At 39.7% G+C, this 21034-nt stretch overlaps 1 protein-coding gene across 1 annotated transcript in view; it reads right to left on the bottom strand.

The window, feature by feature from the left end:
• The window catches only part of LOC129514773 (leucine-rich repeat-containing protein 37A2-like), a 41937-nt gene extending 22406 nt beyond the window's left edge, over window positions 1-19531 (bottom strand). The window contains exons 1-7 of the mRNA XM_055333484.1: window positions 19367-19531; window positions 18479-18703; window positions 17556-17707; window positions 15483-15554; window positions 12010-12081; window positions 7144-7215; window positions 6367-6447 (exon numbers count right to left, since the gene is read on the bottom strand). Coding sequence (XP_055189459.1) covers window positions 6367-6447; window positions 7144-7215; window positions 12010-12081; window positions 15483-15554; window positions 17556-17707; window positions 18479-18703; window positions 19367-19531 — 839 coding nt within the window. The remainder of the gene's footprint in view (window positions 1-6366; window positions 6448-7143; window positions 7216-12009; window positions 12082-15482; window positions 15555-17555; window positions 17708-18478; window positions 18704-19366) is intronic.
• Between the last annotated feature and the right edge of the window lie 1503 nt (window positions 19532-21034).

The raw sequence follows: 21034 nt of genomic DNA on the forward strand, positions 1-21034 counted from the left end.
TGGTATGTATGCTACGACATGGAAAAACTTTGAAGCTAACACGTTATGTGAAAGAAGCTAGACACACATTTGTATGAAATGTCCAGAAGAGGCAAATCTAGGATACAGAAGGGGAATTAGTTGTTGCCTGGAGGAGGGAAGAAGGGGGTGGTCACAGCTGATGGGTACGGTATTTATTTTGGGGGGTGATGAAACTGTCCTGGAATTAGGGTGACTGTTGTCTATCAAAGTATACCACTGGACTGTATACTTTACAATGTTGCATAGTCTATTATGTGGATTATATCTCAATTAAAAATAAAGAACTGGGGATCCCTGGGTGGCGCAGCGGTTTAGTGCCTGCCTTTGGCCTAGGGTGCGATCCTGGAGATCCGGGATCGAATCCCACGTCGGGCTCCCGGTGCATGGAGCCTGCTTCTCCCTCTGCCGGTGTCTCTGCCTCTCTCTCTCTCTCTCTCTCTCTCTCTCTGTGTGTGTGTGTGTGACTATCATAAATAAATAAAAATTTAAAAAAAATAAAGAACTGTGATGTGATAAATAGAGCACTGGGTGGTAGAACACCAAATATGTTGGTAGGTGGAGAAAAGAAGAGTAAAGACTGGGACTCTTCTACAACTGAGGTCAGAGGGAGCCAGTGTTAGTGAGGTTGGGAGACATAATTTTTGGTGGGGGGAGCCATACATTTTTGTTCTTGCCTTGGAAACTCCCCTATTCTTCCTATTCCCATTCTTCTAGATTTTTTTCAGTACCATTAATGTATTGGATTTGTAATGCTAGTTATTATTCAGCAAGATAATGAAGAGGAAGGATATGAGTGTCACATGTCTGGTTAAGCACAGTTCCTCAACTTTGAGACGTTGAATGTCCTTTGCTTTTATTTTTATTTTATTTTTAAAAATATTTTATTTATTTATTCGTGAGAGACACACACACATAGGGAGAGAGAGAGAGGCAGAGACAGAGGCAGAGGGAGAAGCAGACTTCATGCAGGGAGCCCGATGTGGGACTCAATCCCGGGTCTCCAGGATCACGCCCTGGGCTGAAGGCAGTGCTAAACCCCTGAGCCACCAGGGCTGCCCTATCCTTTGCTTTTAAAAAACAATTGGCATTAAAATCTATAAGCTCACTGATGGGCTATGTGCAAGTGAGCTCCTCCACCTCTGCATCCTTCCCTCCGCGCGTTTTAAAACAATGACTATAAACCATTATGTAGCCAAAACAATTTGTTTTAACAGTTTGTTATCCTTCCCCCAAATTGTCTCAGTTCTCTAACCGTCCACTCTTTCCTGGGTGTTCACCCATGGTCTTGTACCCACCAGCTCAGTGTTTCCTCTTAACCAGACAGCCCTTGTCCTACTGAGGTTAACATCCTGCATTTATCACTAGTGAAAACAAAATATGGGGCCATTCTAAATTATCCTTGTTCCTCCTCCTGTCTTTAGTGCTATCTTTTCCTCATGAAGGCTGTGCCTGGAGGAAGGACAGAATGAGAACTGACCCAAAAGTTTACAGATGGAGTACTCCATAGCAACTGCTTTTCTACAAACCACAATATGAGTGGTTTAGATTCACTGAGGACATCACACTAGAGACCATTTTCCTTTCAGTTCAATTCCTTCATTTTTGCAGATAAAAATGTGCTGACCCCTAGTCCACTGGCTTTTTGACATTCACAGGGTTATCTTTATGGAAGTAAAATAAAACAATAGTTTTTATTAGCTTTAAAAGCTGTCTTGTCATCAAAGTTGAAGAGATATTATTCTAAATGATTTTTTTTGAAAACTATACCTTATTTGAAGAGGAAAACTCAAGCATTTTTGCAAAAGCTTTTTGCTGTAGAACAATGAGACGGATTAAAGGTAGCTCACAATATAAGGGAACACGTCTTACCTGTTTTTATTTTTTTTCTCCAAATTCTTCTATATGGGTCCAGACAGATGGACTATGTTTCCTTTCTATTAACTAAGGAGACAGAAGAATTGAGGACTGAAGCAGGTCTTCACTGTCCTGAATGTACTGAAATCCTAACAGCTTTAGCTGAAAAACTATCCAAAGTAGGCAGTGAAAATAAATTTAAAATAGGACAAACCCCAAACTATCTATCCTAGAATCCCAAGAAAGGCAGGGAAAACTGGCTCCTGGAAAGAAGACAGTCAAAGAAATAAGTAGAGTGACCTAGACCCTGTTCCAGTATGTTTGAAGTACTTGGGGATGGAGTAACCCCTTTCTTTTATTCATCTACATATGTCCATGAGCCACGAGAATTGGACTCCCCACGTGAAGCTCCTCAATACAAGACTTCTAACTAACTTTATCACATAAATCCTTTCTCAGGGGTAGGGGAGGGGCCAAATCTAAAGAATCTGAAATGGTAAGCCTATATCTTAATCAAAGTTCTGAGAATAGTTTTAAAGAAGAGTTCCTGGCAGTGAGGAACAGCAGAAGCAGCAAGGGCTCTTGGAACCAGGCAGACCTAGGCTTGAATTCTGGCTGTCACTTCCTGGTGAAGTGACTTGAATAACAAACATCTCTGAGTCTTACTTAGTACCATTTACCTCATAAGGCGATTTGAGGATTAAATGAAAGACCATATGCAAAGCATCTTGCATTAGGCTGAGCATAGAGTAGGTGCCTAGTAGTAATGGTGTTACATTTGCCCTGGGGCAGTGAGCAGAAAGCCTGGGGATACCCATAGGTGGCATGGCCAGGTGCTCCAGAAGCATGGGATTGTCATAGGGAAAAGGAGTTCTCTGCTCTAAAGCTCTTATTCCAGTTAGAAACCAACTCCAAGGGACAATGCACCAAAAGCCAAATAGTCATCATTCAGCTCCTAGTACAAGGGAAAGCAGAGCTCTATTACTTGCAAATCTTGTAAGTGGTTTTGCCACTTATCAACAATGTGAACCTAGGCAAGTTACCCAATGTCTCTGTGTTTCAATTTCCTTGTCCCCAAAGTGGGGATAACAATATCTACATCACAAGAGCTGTTGGAAAAACGAAAATGAGATACAGTGTCAGGGAGCATGTATTGAGTATTTTCCATGTGCCAGGCACTATCCAAGAGTTTTGGTCACACTATCTTGCTTGTACAATACATAAAAGTCCTTAGTATAGTGCCTGGAACACAGTAAGCACCTAATAGAGGTAGGTATTAAAGAAATATTATGGGGCAGAAGAGGAACTGCTATGGTTCCGAGAGAAAGAAGATACGTTAATAACATGCATGGGAAGAATAAGATGCAGTTGGGAGAAGGAAAGTATAGTGGTTGCTGGGTATGACTGTCTCAAACCTTTTGAACTATTACAAATAGAAAATAATAAAACAGCCACCCTGAGTCCTCCCAAAGGACAGACCAAGTTATTATTTTCACCCTTAATGTTTATGCCTTTCTGAATCTGAAGAAGAAGCTGCCAGGATTTTCAGTACATACCAAAAAGTGATGACAATACCCTGAAGTGTATAAACTTGTGTGTGCACACAGCTATCTAAAGGAAACCAATGCTGGATGACTGGGGAAGCATTGGGGTGTCTCTGTGACTGCAGCTCAATTTGCCTTCGTAGTATGGCCACACCTGCCTCATTGGTATTCTCATACCAATGGGGTAAATAATTCAATAGGGACAAAGCTTAGAATCACCTTATTCTCTCTTAGTGCTTATGTTCTTAGCACAACACTGATGTACCACAGACAAGCCAGCATGTCAATGTACTCTACTTGCATAAGATATAGCCCTTCTACATTGTAGAGTCCTTCAGTTTCTAAAATCATGGAACTTGTATTGTTAGAACCAATGAAGTGACTAAAAGAATTTTTAAAAACAATCCATCAGTCTGGACCTGTGTAGGTGAATGAAGAAGAAGCACTTTAAAGTCAGAAAAGAAAAAAGTATACTTAACATTTTGGATTATCAACCACTGCTGGTTTTCCATAATCTATTTCATTCCTGATTTTATCTGAAAGAGATGATTATTACTACCATTCAAAAAGTGGTACCTTATTAAAGCCAAATAAAACAAAAACCCCCAAAGGTGGTACCTTATTAATAAGCTCTTGGCATGTCTTTGAGGTGGATTTCAGATTCAAAATAGACTTTACCACACTGCTAACTTGTTCACTCGGTATTTATCAATAACTTAGAGGGTTCATTCAAGAAGCTTACTGAGTTATAATTACCTGAAACCCAGGGTGAATCAAGGTCTTGTGGGGCCTGAACCTCATCTACTTTGGGAAATCCTGTCTAATAAAAACATGCAACATTATGAGTATAAAAATTGCTAGGACTCCTCTCAAGACCTTGGAAGGAGCCTATGGAAGTGAGGTGCCCTGAAGTTCAAGCTTTGGTCAGTTCAAAATAAATCCACCTCAGCAAGGGCCTATAAATTTTACAGACTTCTTTAATGCCAGAGAAAATATTGTTTCAACTTACAAACACCTTGGTAACATGTCACACAGGTAACATGACTAATTCAAAGGGTGGCATCTTCCCTTGGCAACTTGCCTTTGGAAAGAAATGCAATGAAGTTTATATTTCACTATGGCAGAGATTTCCTAAAGCAGACTAGCTTTGTCTATTAGAAAAATTTGGCCCCAAACAAAAAAGGAGCCTAACCCCCAGTACACACTTACTGTATTGTGATAATCTTTCAGAAGGAACTGTGAATTAGTTTTCGAAGCTCTATTCAAGTCCCATGACATGAGTATTAATATATTATCAATACTGGCTAGCTCTGGTTCTTTAATTACCTTTATCTGTTATTTAAGATGCACACAGAAACTCAACACAAACAAGCTGTTGCCTCATCCATTAAGAGTCTTTTCTATCTCACAACCTGTTCCCCACTTTGTCAACCCCCTACCTTGTTACCCTGCTGCATGGATGCCAGTACGGCTCCCGTGTGTTTTCCCGTCAACATCTTTCTCCTTCCAGTATGAAAGTTTCTTGGGGACAGTCCCTGTCTTATTCTTTGTACCCCCAGTACTTAGTACAGTGTTGACATGTATTGGACATGGCACTCACTGAATGTTTTTCAATGAATTCATTGATTTTTATCAACTGATTCCTCCATAGTCTTTCCTGTGTTGCCCATATAACTATAATGAAAGTCAGATTCTTTCTTTCTTTTCTTTCTTTTCTTTTCTTTCTTCTTTCTTTCTTTCTTTCTTTCTTTTTGGAAATTCAGATTCTTCTAATAGACTCTTGGTGTGAGAGCATGCTTAGAAATAAAGATGGTGAGTTTAAGGCACTATATTGATGCACCAAAACCTCTTGGTGCAGAAACCCAATGAGCCTTTTCTCCGGGGTGTTGGCAAGCAAAAAACTGACCCTCTGTATTCTGTTTCCAAGTTAGGCATCAGCAAATTAATGGGAGGAGAGAGGAGCCTTCAACAGATAGGCATCTGCAGGAACTGTCCCTCTAGCTCCAGACATGCCCTCAACACCTTCATCTATCCTAAAATAAACTGTGTGAAATAATATTTCTGAACTACAAGACAGGTAAGATAATCTTTTCCAAAGTCAGGTTTAGAGGAAGATCTTCACCTTGAGTCTAAAATCCCCCTCAGGCCATTGAACATCCCCCACTATGATTTGTTTATATCACCAGGAAATCACAGAATTTTCCAGCCGAAAGGGAATGACACACTTCTTATTGAAGAAGATTCAGGAAATAGCCACATGGAATTATGCTACAGCAATGTATTTCATGAACATTTTTCACACAACTTAACACAAACAATATCTTTTACCATACCTCAAAGGTTCTTATGGCCCCCAGATGATTTACTCAGAGGTATACATTTTTTGAAAAATAATGTTCTGGGTAACTGGTGAGAGAAGTGCCCTGTGGCAGGTTCTCAGCAGTTCTTTCTGCTTTACCATTTAAAAGAAGCTGATGGCTGAGGAAGCACCCACACTTTTGCTCCCTGGAGAATTCCCCTACACTTACTTCTTTGAAGCTTTATTTTGCACGCATTGAAGCAGTTAGGTACTTTGCACATTAGCAGGAATTTTCAAAGTTAAATTCAAAGGTGGAATTTCAAGGACCATGCCCCTATTGGTGAAGCATCATTGTCATGGATTCCCAGGATAATGTTGATTTGGGTGTTATTTGCTTGGGGCCTTTTATTGCTCATACCAAAGCTGAGGACAGGGAAAGCTGAGAGTGCCATTTATGAGATAGACAAGCCTCTTGGCCTCTTTGTACCTTAGTTTCCTCATTTGAAAAAAAAAAGAATGGATTTTAAGACATACTTTTCAGAGTTCATACTGGGCTTGTTACATCCACTGAACCAATAAATGTTTGATGTTTTTACATATTGTTTGTCTGCTTATTTTTTACATGTATTCATTTTCTATTTCACTTACAGCTTATGCAAAAACTGCATTCCATGCCAGGCCTGAAATGTTCCAAAGCTCACTTCTGTGAGTAAATTGCAACCAAGATTTCTACAAAAAAAGACACAAGCAAAAGAAGAAGAAAAAAAGATTTTCTTTCAGAACATTTATCCTTTGGCAGTGATTCCAATTTATATAGGATGAAACATAATCTCAATACCCTCTCCATATCCTGAAACTATCTCACTATGGAAGATATGCTTTTTAAAATTTTTTTAAAAATTTAAATTAAAAAATTTGCATGAAAGATTTATATTTTCATGTTTCTACATGTGTTGCATTAGATACAAATCAGTAAGTGCTCAGTAAATACTTGCGTTAGGTAATCTTTATTTCTCTAGAAAAATATTTCACATCAGCACTATTGACATTTGTGGTTGGATCCTCTTTGTTAGGAGGGGCTGTCCTGTGCATTATAGGGTGTTTAGCAGCATCTCTGGCCTCTGCCCACTAGATGCCAGTAGCACATCTACAGTCTGACAACCAAAAATGTCTCCAGACACTTCCAAATGTCACCTGGGTGCAAAATCACCCTAGTTGAGAACCACTGCTCTAGAATGATTCAGTCTGATCTGTATAATAATTCTTACACTAATCTTTGCTACAGACAAAAAAGATTCGCTACATAATTTTAGTAGCTTTCTACTAATAAAATTACAATCATATTTCAAAATGATTGTAACAAAGAGGTTTACACTTAAGTTTAACAAAAATTCCAAATATAATGAAATTATATTTGTAACTTACATAAACTTCAAAAAAGGTAGTGGTTCAAATGTACGTCTTTCAATAGATTGTATCTTATTGCAGGATAAATCTCTAGGAAAAGTAAAAGGAAAATATTGCCTCAATTAGCTATTAGATACCTAATTAGTAGGCTGATAGTATTGAATAAGTAGCCTTTGCCTAAACTCTGAACTTAAGGATTTGTTATTTGAACCTTCCAGAGCCCCCAGCTCTCCTCATCTCTCTTAAAAGAGTCTCATTTTCATAAATGAAACAAGTAACTACAGCTCTTGATAGATTCTGGAAGTAATCTTTCCTGAGAGCAGAAGAATTGATTAGAGGACATTTGAGGCCTCATCAATTTCTAGATTATGAGCTCAAAGTTTTGACCTCCACATAGAATTTCTTTCTTTATTTTTTAAAAGATTTTATTTGTTTATTCATATAGACACACAGAGAGAATGAAAGGCAGAGACACAGGCAGAGGGAGAAGCAGCTCCATGCAGGGAGCCTGACATGGGACTGGATCCAGGGTCTCCAGGATCACACCCCGGGCTGAAGGTGGCACTAAACTGGTGAGCCACTCGGGCTGCCCCTATAATTTCTTTTTAAAAAATATTTATTTATTAGAGAGTGTGTGTGCGTGCACATGCGCAAGTGGGAGGAGCAGAGGGAGAGGGAGAGAGAATCCCAAGCAGACTCCTCACTGAGTGCAGAGCCCAACAGGGGGCTCCATTTCAGGATCCAGAGATTGTGACCTGAGCCAAAACCAAGAGTCAGATGCTCAGCCAACTGCACCAATCGGGCACCCCTATAATTATAATTTCTAATATTAAAAGGGATATTCTCATTTTGGAACACCTTCTTGGTTTAGTTCTATTTTTCTAGGCCAATTCAATACCAGAAAAAATAAAAGATATCCTTTCATTTAAATTGAAAGGAAGTTACCCCTCTAATCAATACATAAATTTAAACTAACTCAGAATCATACCATCATGTTAATAGAAATTCATTTTTGGTTGTACATTTGCCTTAATATTCCATGAATTTATTAATTGCTTCAGTTGCAAGTGGTGAGACAACAAAAAACACCACATAGTACTGGATCTTTATTTGAAAACACCCATTCTTGATAATACTTGACCCTCATACTTCCATTGATCCCAGCTTAGTCCCTCATTTTCCACCTACTCTTCAGACTGGCATTGCCATCTCTAGTCTTTCCCTTTCTAATCCATCCTGCACACAGTCACCAGACTAATTCTCCACAAGTGGTTCTCAAATGCCAGAATCACTTGGGCACTTACTCAAGATGCAAATTCTCAGCCTTACTCTATAGACTAATGGAATCAGTAACTGTGGAGGTGGAGCTTATTTTCTGACAAGCCCTCCAAGTGACTCTGTTGCAGTTTATTTATTTATTTATTTTTCTATTGCAGTTTAAAGCTTGTCCCGGAGCACTGCTGTGATAATCCAGTAGTGTGGCATGTTAATCCACGGCCTTCAAAATCCTAGAAGACTAGCTCTAATCTCCTACTCTACAGGTACTCAAGATATTTTTCCTGTATTTTGCCTTTCTCCCAGTCTCCTTTGTAAGCTTATTCTCCCTACAATGTCTTTCTGATGATACCCAATAGCTCTTCAAGGTCCTGTTGAAACAGCATTGCTCTAATAGCTTCCCTGATCCAATGTGAAGTCTTTTCTCCCTCATCTGTATTCCAAAACCAATTTATACCTCTCATTGCCCATATCCATTTCTTCTTCTTCTTTTGAAAAAAATTTAAAGTAGGCTTCACGCCCAAACTAGGGCTTGAACTCATGACCCTGAGATCAAGAGCCACATGCTCTACCAACTCAGCCAGCCAGGCATTCCAATTTATTTTTAATATAGTTATTTTTGCATCCTTTTCCCTCTGAGCATAAAATGCTTGAAAGTATGGACTAGTTGTGTTCATCTGCATTGTCTACCATGTTTAAAACTGACACATGTTTCTTTGGTGTTGAGTTTAATAAGTTCTTTATAGATCTTGGAAACTAGCCTTTATCTGATACGTCATTTGCATCAAAGAAACAAACTATCCAATCATGAAATGGGCAAAAGACATGAACAGAAATCTCACAGAGGGGGATCCCTGGGTGGCGCAGCGGTTTGGTGCCTGCCTTTGGCTCAGGGCGCGATCCTGGAGATCCGGGATCGAATCCCATATCGGGTTCCCGGTGCATGGAGCCTGCTTCTCCCTCTGCCTATGTCTCTGCCTCTCTCTCTCTCTCTCTCTCTCTCTCTGTGACTATCATAAATAAATAAATTAAAAAAAAGGAATCTCACAGAGGAAGACATAGACATGGCCAACACGCACATGAGAAAATGCTCTGCATCACTGGCCATCAGGGAAATACAAATCAAAACCACAATGAGATACCACCTCACACCAGTGAGAATGGGGGAAATTAACAAGGCAGGAAACAACAAATGTTGGAGAGGATGCGGAGAAAAGGGAACCCTCTTACACTGTTGGTGGGAATGTGAACTGGTGCAGCCACTCTGGAAGACTGTGTGGAGGTTCCTCAAAGAGTTAAAAATAGACCTGCCCTATGACCCAGCAATTGCACTGTTGGGGATTTACCCCAGAGATTCAGATGCAATGAAACGCTGGGACACCTGCACCCCGATGTTTATAGCAGCCATGTCCACAATAGCCAAAGTGTGGAAGGAGCCTCGGTGTCCATCGAAAGATGAATGGATCAAGAAGATGTGGTGTATGTATACAATGGAATATTTCTCAGCCATTAGAAACGACAAATACCCACCATTTGCTTCAACGTGGATGGAACTGGAGGGTATTATGCTGAGTGAAGTAAGTCAATCGGAGAAGGACAAATAGTGTATGTTCTCATTCTTTTGGGGAATATGAATAATAGTGAAAGGGAATATAAGGGAAGGGAGAAGAAATGTGTGGGAAATATCAGAAAGGGAGACAGAACATAAAGACTCCTGACTCTGGGAAACGAACTAGGGGTGGTGGAAGGGGAGGAGGGCGGGGGTGGGGATGAGTGGGTGACGGGCACTGAGGGGGACACTTGACGGGATGAGCACTGGGTGTTATTCTGCATGTTGGTAAATTGAACACCAATAAAAAATAATTTATTATTAAAAAAATAAAATTGACACATGGACATGAAACAAACTCAAATATTTATAAAATAAATATAAAGAGCTGGCTAGTGAATAGCAGAAACAAAATGACTGTGTAAAAAGAAATGTGGTTTTATGACTTTATGGCTCCCTCTTCTGCACCTCTTCAGCACTTTGTCATCCACTTAGTGCTTTATGCATTGTGGTTTGAGCTTCTATTTTCCTTGTGAGATCATGAGTTCCTACAGGGGTAGGAAGCCTGTCTTAATCATCTGAGTGCCTATGATACTGGGCATAGTGCCTGTCATATTAGCTTTGGATTGACCTTTTTTTTTTAAATGAATGAGAACACTTCAGCTAACATAAAATAATTGGCTTACAAAGTATTTCATGGTAGTAGTAACGAAGTGCCTAATCCTTTGAGCAGTTTATCTCATTTGATTTTCTCCAAACAGTGTCTGTAAAGTTTATAGAGTCCAGATGGCAGAAGCAGCCAAGAAAACCAATACAAGAGTGGCTGTCCCCTAAGACTTGGAAGGTTTGACAACTTAAAGGACTATTCTTAGTGTCATATCATGCTCTTTTTTACCCACTATCCTTAAACCTTCTACATTTGCAAGAAGACTCTATTTGCTCAAGAGCATCATTAATAGGGATTAATGACTTACACAGCTCTGGATGCCACAGACAAAGATAAAAATTGAACCTTTATAGCAAAGAACATGGTATCTCTGTATGTATACCTAGAAATACTAAAGAAGCATTTCCTCCTTGACAATAAGGCTGGGGAGATTTTATTTTATAATTATTGAAATTAGGGGCATTTCTGATATGTTTGCTTAATGTAAACATTTCTAACCATACCACTTAACCATCATTTTATTTTACTTTAAAGATTTTATTTCCTTAAGTAATCTCTATACCCAATGTGGGTTTCAAACCCACAACCTCAAGATCCAAAGTCACTTGCTCTATCAACTGAGCCAGCCAGGTACCCCTTAACCATCATTTTAAACATCTATTTTTAATACTGGTGCTAGAATTCCCACTGAAATCCTTAATCTGCTCTCTTGGTAACTTAATAGGTACTTGATAATACTGCTTACATAATTCACCTGCTTAAATATTTAATATTTAAATGTTTAATTTAGATTAAATTATTAAAAACATTCTGGGTTAATGGCATTGAAAATAATGTAAGTGTTCTATATTATCTTGTCCTGTAGGTGACAATTTGAGGTTAATTTTAATTCCTCTCATTTTTCTAAACCAACTTTTTCAAACCTTTTCTGTAAAGGCCAGATAGTAAACATTTTGGGCTTTGCAGGCCATATATGGTCTCTGTCATATATTCTTCTCTTTCTCTTCTTTTCTCTTTTAAAGCCCTTTAAGAATGTAAAAATCATTCTTAACTCATAGGCTGTGTAAAGACAAACCTGAGCATGATTTGATCCATGAGCCATAAACTAAGTATAAATGTAAGCACACGGTATATGAACACTTACAAAACAGGTTAATATGTGCATCCATAATTGCTCAGACCTAATTACTCCTTTTGCTCTATAACTGAAGGGTCTTTTTCTATCTTTATCTTGTCTATAGAATTAAAAAACTGAAAATGCATATGAGATATTTAATGCTAGAGATGGAATTTTATTGTTAGAAGAAATTGTAGTGATTATCTAATTTGAACCCCATATTTATTTTACAGATAATATAACTAAAAACACATAATAAGTGATTAATTAACTTACAAATACTGTAGGGATAGCAGGCCTTCAAATGAGTCCTTATGTAATTCACTCAAGTAATTTTCACTGAGAATTCTGAAAAATGAAAAGGTTATTTCTGCATCAAAATGCAAAACAACTACAACTATTTACTACACAGGACTAACTCCCATCTGGGAGGGAAACCTGTGTAATGGTGCCACCTAAATATACTAATTCTTCTTTAATTTAGGAGTACTGAGCTCTGTGCTGTTTTCACTCAAATCCTTTTTTGTTCTCTCTCTCTCTCTCTCTCTCTCTCTCTCTCTCTCACACACACACACACACACACACACACACACACACACATGCATCCATCCACTATTTGAACCAAAATGCATATTTAATGCCTACTCTCTGGATCACAAAGTCTCTGCTAGAACCCTGGTTTAGATGACAATAATACTGGCAGAACTGACATTTCCTCCTCTCTTTTTCTAAATTCTATGTTGGAAGCCCCATACAGCACTATAGGTAAAGTCATTTGATTTTTTTTTCCCCAACCAAAAAAAAAAAAGTTTTTGAGAACTAAAAAAATGCACATCAAGTGTACATAACATATTCAGTTTAATAATTATAAAGCAAATACCCATGAAATACCACTTGTATCAAGAAAAACCCCTGCCAGCATCCCAGAAGGCTTCAGTGTGCCCCTTCCAATCACAACCCTCTCTGATTCCCCAGAAGTAACCATTATCCTGACTTTAATAATTTCTTTGCCTTTTTTAATTTTTAAAAAAGATTAATTGATGGGAGAGGGGCAGAGGGAGAGAAAGAATCTCCAGCAGACTCCTGGCTGAGTGTGGAGCCCTATCCCATGACCCTGAGATCATGACCTGAGCCCAGTCAAGAGTTGGACACTTAACTGACTGAACCACCCAGGGACCTCTAATTTCCTTGCTTTTTTATTTTTTTCCTTGCTTTTTTAAATGTAGTTTTGCCTATCATATGTCAGCCATAAACAACATAATTTAGTTTTGTCGCTTCTTGAACTTTATATAAATGGAATCACAGGTATTATTTTCTATGTTGCTTCTTTCACTCAATATTTCTTATAAATTCATTATATTGTTGCATGTAGCTGAGGTTGGTTCATTTCAATACCTAGTATTGCATGTCTAGCTGCATGTGGCTACTGAATACTTGGGAGTGGCTAGTGTGACTGAGGAGCTGAATTTTTAATTTAATTAATTTTATTTACTTTAAAATACAAATGAAAAAACTGATACTCAACAGTTATTAGAAAATGTTTAAATATGTTTGCAACAATGTAGGTATGTGATATTACTTTTTTAACTGTAATTTTTATGAAATCTAAATACAGATCAAGTATTCTTGATAAAAGACTAGCAATCAAATTGTGATTTCAGAGTTACTATGGAAAAAAGAACATAAACTCTCAATAATTTTTATACTGATTACATGTAGAAATGATATCGACACAGGCACAGGCATTTTGAAGACAGTATACAACATAGACTATCTTACTAATAATGGGTATAATAATTATATGTCAAAATAATATTTTGGCTATAAGAGCTAAACAAAATATATTAACATTTATGTCATCTCTCTCTTTTTACTTTTAATTTTTAAGCGGCTATCAGAAAATTTGAGATTACTTATGTGGCTTTATGGTTCAAACAAATAGTGTTCCATTTTATGACTATACCACACTTTATTCATTCTACTGTTGGCAGATATCATCCAATAGATATATATAGAAAAACAGGTTAAAATCCTGCCCCAGGAGAGCAGTGATCCATAGTTAGGAACCTCTGCTTACAAGGTATAACCCTCAAGCTGAACCAGACATCTGCAGGACTTACCGCATTCATGTTCTAGTGTATAAATTCCCAAACACATGCTTTTTAAAAATTAATTTTTTAATTTCAATGCACTTTTAAAAAATATGTAATATATATTCACATGGCCCAAAATTCCAAAGGTATATAGTACACAACGCCAAGTTTTTCTCCTACCCTTGTCCTCAGCCCACCCATCCCCCTCCATTCCCTAAAGAAAACTAACGTTATTTATTTCTTGTGACAATTATTTTCAGTTTTCTTATAAGTTTGGGAAATAAAATCTCCCAGTCAGACACTATCATGGAGAAATATAAACTACACATAGTATTTAAGAAATTCACAAAATAAAAAACAAATGCCTAGTTCTAGCATTTCTCCCTTACCAATAAGATATCAGACTGAGGGGTGAAATCTACTTTAGAGGGATCATAATCCCTATTTTTAGATTGCTATGATTACTATGTCTTTTATTGTTAATTCAGGAGTCATTTATGACTTCTCTGCTCAAGTTTCACTAATGATATGACACAAAACTCTCATAAAACACCAGTTAATTGCTTTGATTGTAATATTTTTTTTCTAAAAACACTTGTGTCTACATTGACTTTTTCTACAGATCATTTTTTTAAAAAGATAACAGAAAATTGGCAAAGGACAGAAAATTCACTCAAGAAATACAAATGTTCAGTAAACATAGGTATTTAAATTTACAAGTAATCAGAAAACCTCAAATTCACATGGGACCCCTTTTATTCACCCATCAGATCAGTCAAGAAATGGAGAATATCCAGTAGTGGGTGGTATGAGGATGTGAATGCTGTCATGATCTATGGGTTGGAGTTTAAGTTGGCACAACTTTTTTGAGGGCAATTAAAATTTTACATCTACATAGTCTTTATTCAAACAATTCCATTTCTAGATATCTATTCTACAGAAATACCTGCGCACATACACAAAGATGCATGGTTGAGGCAGTTCACTACAGGAGCGCATGTGACAAGAATATGGGACACAGTCTAAACATTCATCAATAGGAGAATTACTATATACATTCATACTTTGGAATATATTACACAGGCATATACATGAATGGGGTAACCCCCTATCTATGTACTAAAAGAAAAGAAATCTAAGACATAAGATAAAAGAATCAAAAGCTTAATTTATAAGCATAAGCATAAGCAAAAGAATCAAGTTGTAGGAAGTTATCATTTATGTAAAAACAAAAACAAGGTAAGAAAATCCCACAACAAACCTATTTTGTTGTCTATAAATATGTATGTAGACAAATGCATGGAAAAAGATCTGCAAGGATATATACTAAATCCAGAGGAGTAGTGGCTATCTCAGTGGTAGGGGATCAGAACACAAAGAAGATGTTCACTTTATCTATTCTTTCATTTTTATATATTGAGGATATAATCATGTATTCCTATATAATGGAAAATAAGTTTATATTGACGCTAAATTTTAAAGAGAGCATGTCAAATTCAATTTTCAAGATAAACATAGAATTGCCATCAATAGAGGTTGATTTGGGATATGGAGGGGGAAATACCTTTCCTCCAAGATACTGACTTCAAAATTCTTGACTAAGAAGGATCTTAGGATGCAGTTTTTTGTATTCGTATTTGGAGAAAATATACTCACAATTTCTCAGTCCAACGGTATGCCTTCCATGTATTTTCCTCAATGTAAGAAATAGAGTTTCCTTGGAAATTTCTGTGAAGAGAAACACAGTTCAGATCCTTGACTAGTTAGGAAAAGAATGAACAGAATAAGTAAAAGAATCATTGGCAACCTTGGGGGAATATGCAAATGCAGAAAATACCAGCTTCTTAATATCCATAGCTATCAGCATCCCAGTTTGCACAATTAATAAGGAAATGTGGGGCCATTGGTGTCAACAAGCCATCTCCTTAGAACCGGAACTTTCTATTTGTCTAATTTCTTGGATAGATAATGCCAGTTAATTACTTTATGAATATGGGTATTTTTCTCCAAATCACCTCTATGTGTCTAAAATGGTTCTTTCTGTAAATCAATGAGAAAATAATTCAACAGAAAAATGGCAAAAAAAGTATCAAACAAAGGTAAAAAAAAAAAAAAACAAAGGTAAAGAAATCCTATGCCAGGAAACAAAGGTAAAGAAATCCTATGCCAGGAACACCAAAGCTTTGGCCCAGTGACTTCTTTTGAAATCTCTCCAGCTGTTAGGAGAAGTTAGAAATGAGAGGAACTAATATGGAGAGATTTCTTAGACATGTTACATAGGGAAAAGCAACAAATCACTGAGCAAGCAATAAAAAGTATTACCTAATGATTAGGGGAAAAATTGCAAAGGAAAGTGATGGGAAGGACAGACACCAAAATGTTAACAGGAGTTATCTTATGGGTGGTAGGGGGGTTTGGGTGGGATTTTCACATTTTATCCTATATGCTTGTGACATTAAAAAAATGAGAATGTATCCATGAATTGCAAGTATTTCAAAGAAGCTATGAAATGCCTGAGTTCAGTTTTAATCACTAATTCCGTATATGACTGAATCTTACCTTTAACTTATCTTCTTCCCTCAGCAACAACTTACCTATTCATTTTTTAAGGTGTTATTTATTCATGAGAGACAGAGAGAGACAGGGACAGAGAGAGAGAGAGAGAGAGAGAGAGAGAGAGAGCGGCAGAGACACAGGCAGATGGAGAAGCAGGCTCCATGGAGGGAGCTGATGTGGGACTCAATCCCGGGTCTCCAGGATCACGCCTTGGGCTGAACGCGGCGTTAAATCGCTGAGCTACTGGGGCTGCCCTCCTAAGCTAATTCTTTTTTTTTTCTAAGCTAATTCTTAATTCCTGATCATTCTTGCAGCTGTGCCTTTGCTTAGACTATACTCCCTATTCTTGCTGTATTTAACAAATCATAGCCACTCTAAATCTCAACCGAAGTTTTAGCTTATCCATGCAGCTTTCTCTGACCCCTACACTCCATTGATTACAGATTCTGGTGACTTACAGCACCTATAGTCTGTACTTAATTATAGGTCACCTGTCTTTCTATGCCTATTTCCTTTCTTCCCACCTCTTATTTCATATTCTAAAGACAATGCCATACTTGCATGGCTGCCACAGTACTGAGTCCTGGGCTGGGCACAAAATAGGTGCTGTATATAGAAAACCAAGGGACAAAGATGAGTTCTAAACATAGCTGAGGAATCAAATAATAGCTAACACTCACATATATGCGAGGCACTGAAAACGTGTTTTATATGTATTAACTCACCAAATCTCACAATAATCCCACAAGGCAGTAACTATTATCCCATTTTATAGATAAGGAAATTGAATCAAAAGCTAATAAGTGACAGAACTCAATTCAAACCCAGGCAGTCTAATTCCAGAATCTCTGCTCTTAACCACTTTTTTGTATATCACCAAGGAGATGGAAAGAGGGACATGTTGCTATAAAGATGGGAGAGTAGAGGTTAAGGGATGAAATCATGGGGCTAAAAAAACTGGATAAAGAATAAGGACAATTACAAGGAAACGGGTGCAGACGTGGGAACCACAGCAAACAGGAAAATGAAGATAAGGACAGTTGGCAAAGAAAAGGTAAAAAGAGAGAGTCAGTCAACATGGTTGGGGAGATGACGAAGGCCCAGGAAGACCTCAAAGAAAGGCTGCTGTGTCAAGCAGGAGGCAGGGAACAAATGAGAAAAGGCAATTCTTACAAGATGGTAAAGGTGTTGTTGTCCATGTTGGGCTCTGGCACAGGCACTCTGCGGAGCCTCTGCTTTGGGCTGAAACCACTACACGACAGCATCTCATCTTTGCAGGTACAGAGCTCACATATGTTGACGTTTGTGGTAACATTCTGTTCTGGCTGCTCAGTTAAAGTTGTATATGCCTTTTCTGGGAAGTATTTTGGAAAATGCACCACTGAGTGCTGAGTCGTTGGGGGGAGAACCGACTCAGATGACTCTAGTTGGTGACTTACAGTAATTTCCAAGTCCATAGGAGGAACAGGAACAGTGACTTCAGTCAGGTTTGGCTGTTGACTCTGAACACGCTCTGAATGTGCAAGTGTCACCTCAAGGTCCGCTGGATAAGGAGCTGTAGTCTTCTTCGTGGTTGCAGAATGTTTAGCCTCTGTAATAGGTTCTGGAATAATGGTAAGCCCCAAGCCCACATGATGAAATGTGATGCTGGGTGATTCTGGATGCTGGCCTTCACCCTTACTTGGAGTTGGAATCATCACTTCCTGATGAAATGGATATTGAACTACAACCTCCTTAGGTGGCTCTGGAGGCTGAGTTGGGGTCTCTTGCATGGCTGGAGAAGGTTCAACTTCCATATTGGATCCTGCAGTTACAGTAATTTCCAGGTCCATAGGTGGAACAGTGACTTCAGTCAGGTTTGGATGTTGACTCTGATTCTGCTCTAGATCCGCAAGCGTCATCTCAAGGTCCTTTGGAGGGGGAGTTGTAGTCTGGGTGGTTGTAAAACGTTCAACCTGGGTAGTAGGTTCTGGAGTTATGGTACGTCCCATGTCCACAGGATGAACTGTGACACTGGGTGAAGTTGGATACGGAGCCTGAGCCTGACCTAGGGTTGGAACTGCCCCCTTCTGATGGAATGGATATTGAACTACAACCTCCTTAGGTGGCTCTGGAGGTTGAGTTGGGGTCTCTTGCATGGTTGGAGAAGGTTTGATCTCTGTAGTAGGTTCTGGAGTTATGGTAAGCCCCAAGTCCAAAGGTTTAACTGTGACTTTATTTAAGGTTGAATGCTGAACCTGAACCTGCTCTGATGGTGGAAATGTCACCTCAAGGTTCTTTGGAGGAGCTGTAGTCTGATGCACAGTTGTAGACTGTTCAACCTCTGTAGTGGGTTTCAGAGTTATGGTAAGCTCCAGGGCCAAAGGTTGTGTTGTCACATTTGGTGACCACAGGTGCTGAGCTTGATCCTGAGCTGACGTTGGAACTGCTGCCTCTTGATATATGGAAGGTTGAGCTACAAGTTCCTTAGGCAGCTCTAGATGCATGGCTGGAGAAGGTTCAATCTCTGTAGTGGATTCTGGAGTTATGGTAAGTTCCAGGTCCAAAGCTTGACCTGTGACCTTAGTCAAGTTTGGACGGTGAGACAGAACCTGCTCGAGATGTGCAAATGTCACCTCCAGGTCTTTTGGAGGAGCTGTAGTCTTTTTCAGGGCTGTAGAATGTTCAACTTCTGTAGTGGCTTCTGGACTTACAGTAAGCTCCAGGTCCAAAGGTTGAACTGTTACATTGGGTGATGATGGATACTGAGTTTGATTCCGACCTGGTGTTGGAATGGTCTCCTCCTGATATACTGGAGATTGAGCTACAGTAACCTCCTTAGGTGGCTCTGGAAGCTGCATTGGAGTCTCCTGCATAGGTTGAGGAAGTTCAATCTCCTTAGTAAATTCTGGAGTTATGGTACGCCCCAGGTCCAAAGGCTGAACTGTGACTTCAGTCAAGATTGGATGCTGAGCTTGAACCTGCTCTTGATGTGCAAATGTCACTTCCAGGTCCTTTGGAGGAGCAGTAGTTTTTTTCACGGTTTTAGAATGTTCAACTTTCGTGGTGGGTTCTGGAGTTATGGTAAGCTCCAAGTCCAAAGGCTGAACCGTTACATTGGGTAACAATAGATGCCGAGCTTGATCCTGACCTGGAGTTGGAACTGTCATCTCCCGATACATGGGAGGCTGAACTACAAACTCCTCAGGTGGCTCTAAAGGAGGACCTGGAGTCTCTTGCATGGTTGAAGTTTCAACCTCCTTAGGAGGGTCTTTTGTCTGAACTATGAGTTCTTGTTGGCCTGGAGGAAATTCATCTTCAGGGGTCTCTGGAGACTGGAAATGAAGCTTGGACTGGGCTGGAGAAAATTCAACCTGCTCAGGGGGAACTGGAGCTTGAGCAGGGGTCTCCTGCTGCCCTGGAGATTGTTCAAACTTAGTGGGCGCCGGAGTTATGAAAACCTCCAGATCTACAGGTTTTACTGTGATATTGGGCAACATTGGAGGTTGAGCTTCACCAGGACCTAGAGATGAGAATGTCACCTCATGATGTACTGGAGGCTGAGCTACAATATCTGTAGAGGACTCTGGAGGCTGAGCCTGGTGCTCAGGCTGGACTGGAGAAGGTTTTACACCTACAACAGGCATCTGAGGCAGAGATGAGTTCCACTGCTGGCTTGGAGAAAGTTCAGTTTCCTCAGGAAGATCTCCAGTCTGTGTTGGGACTCCCTGCTGGACTGGAGAAGGTTCAACATTTTCAGCAGGGGCTGGATGTTGTTCTGGAAACTCCTGCTGGATTGCAGAAGGTTCCAACTGTTCCGGGGACATGGCAGACTGAGCTGAGGCCTCTTGTTGGGGTAGAGCAGTTTCAACTTCATTAGTGGACTCTGGAGTTATGATAAGTGCCAGATCCAGAGGTTTAACAGTGACGCTGGGGAAGAGTAAAAGCTCAGCTTGACTCTGACCTAGAGGAGAAACTGTTACTACATGATGCTCTGGAGAGTGAGCTGGGACCTCCTGCTGGGTTGGAGAAGGTTCAACCTCACCAGAAGGTTCTGGATGCTGAGCTGTGGCTTCTTGCTGAGTGGCAGAAGGGTTAACTTCCTCATAGGTCTGTAGATGCTGATGTGGGGCTTCCTGGTGGGTTGCAGAAGGTTTAACCTCCCCTAGGGGATTTGGATGTTGAACTGTGGCCTCTGACTGGGCCGGAACAGGTTCGATGTCCTCAAGGGACTCTGGATACTTAGCTGGGGTCTCTGTTTGGGTTGGAGAAGGCTCACCCACCTCTGGGGTCTGAGGGTGCTGAGTTGGGGACTCCTCCTGGGTTAGAGGAGGTTTGATCCCCTCGGAGGCCTGTGGGTGATTAGCTGGGGCTTCTTGTTGGATTGGAGAAGGTGCAACCTCCTCAGAGGTCTGTGGATGCTGACCCTGGCTTTCCTCCTGGGTTAAAGATTCACTCTTTGCATGAATCTGTGGGAATTGAGTGGGAGCCTCTTCCTGAGTTGGAGATGGTTCTCCCTCCTCGGAGGCCTGTGGATACTGGGTTGGGACCTCCTGCTGGGTTGAAGAAGGTTTAGCTTTCTCAGGAGTCTGTGCATGATGACCCTGGCTCTCCTCCTGTATGGAGGAAGGTTCACCCTCCTCAGGGATTTGTGGAAGCTCAGCAGGGGCCTC

This window comes from Nyctereutes procyonoides, unplaced genomic scaffold, assembly GCF_905146905.1.
Source record: "Nyctereutes procyonoides isolate TBG_1078 unplaced genomic scaffold, NYPRO_anot_genome, whole genome shotgun sequence".
Classification (NCBI taxonomy): domain Eukaryota; kingdom Metazoa; phylum Chordata; class Mammalia; order Carnivora; family Canidae; genus Nyctereutes; species Nyctereutes procyonoides.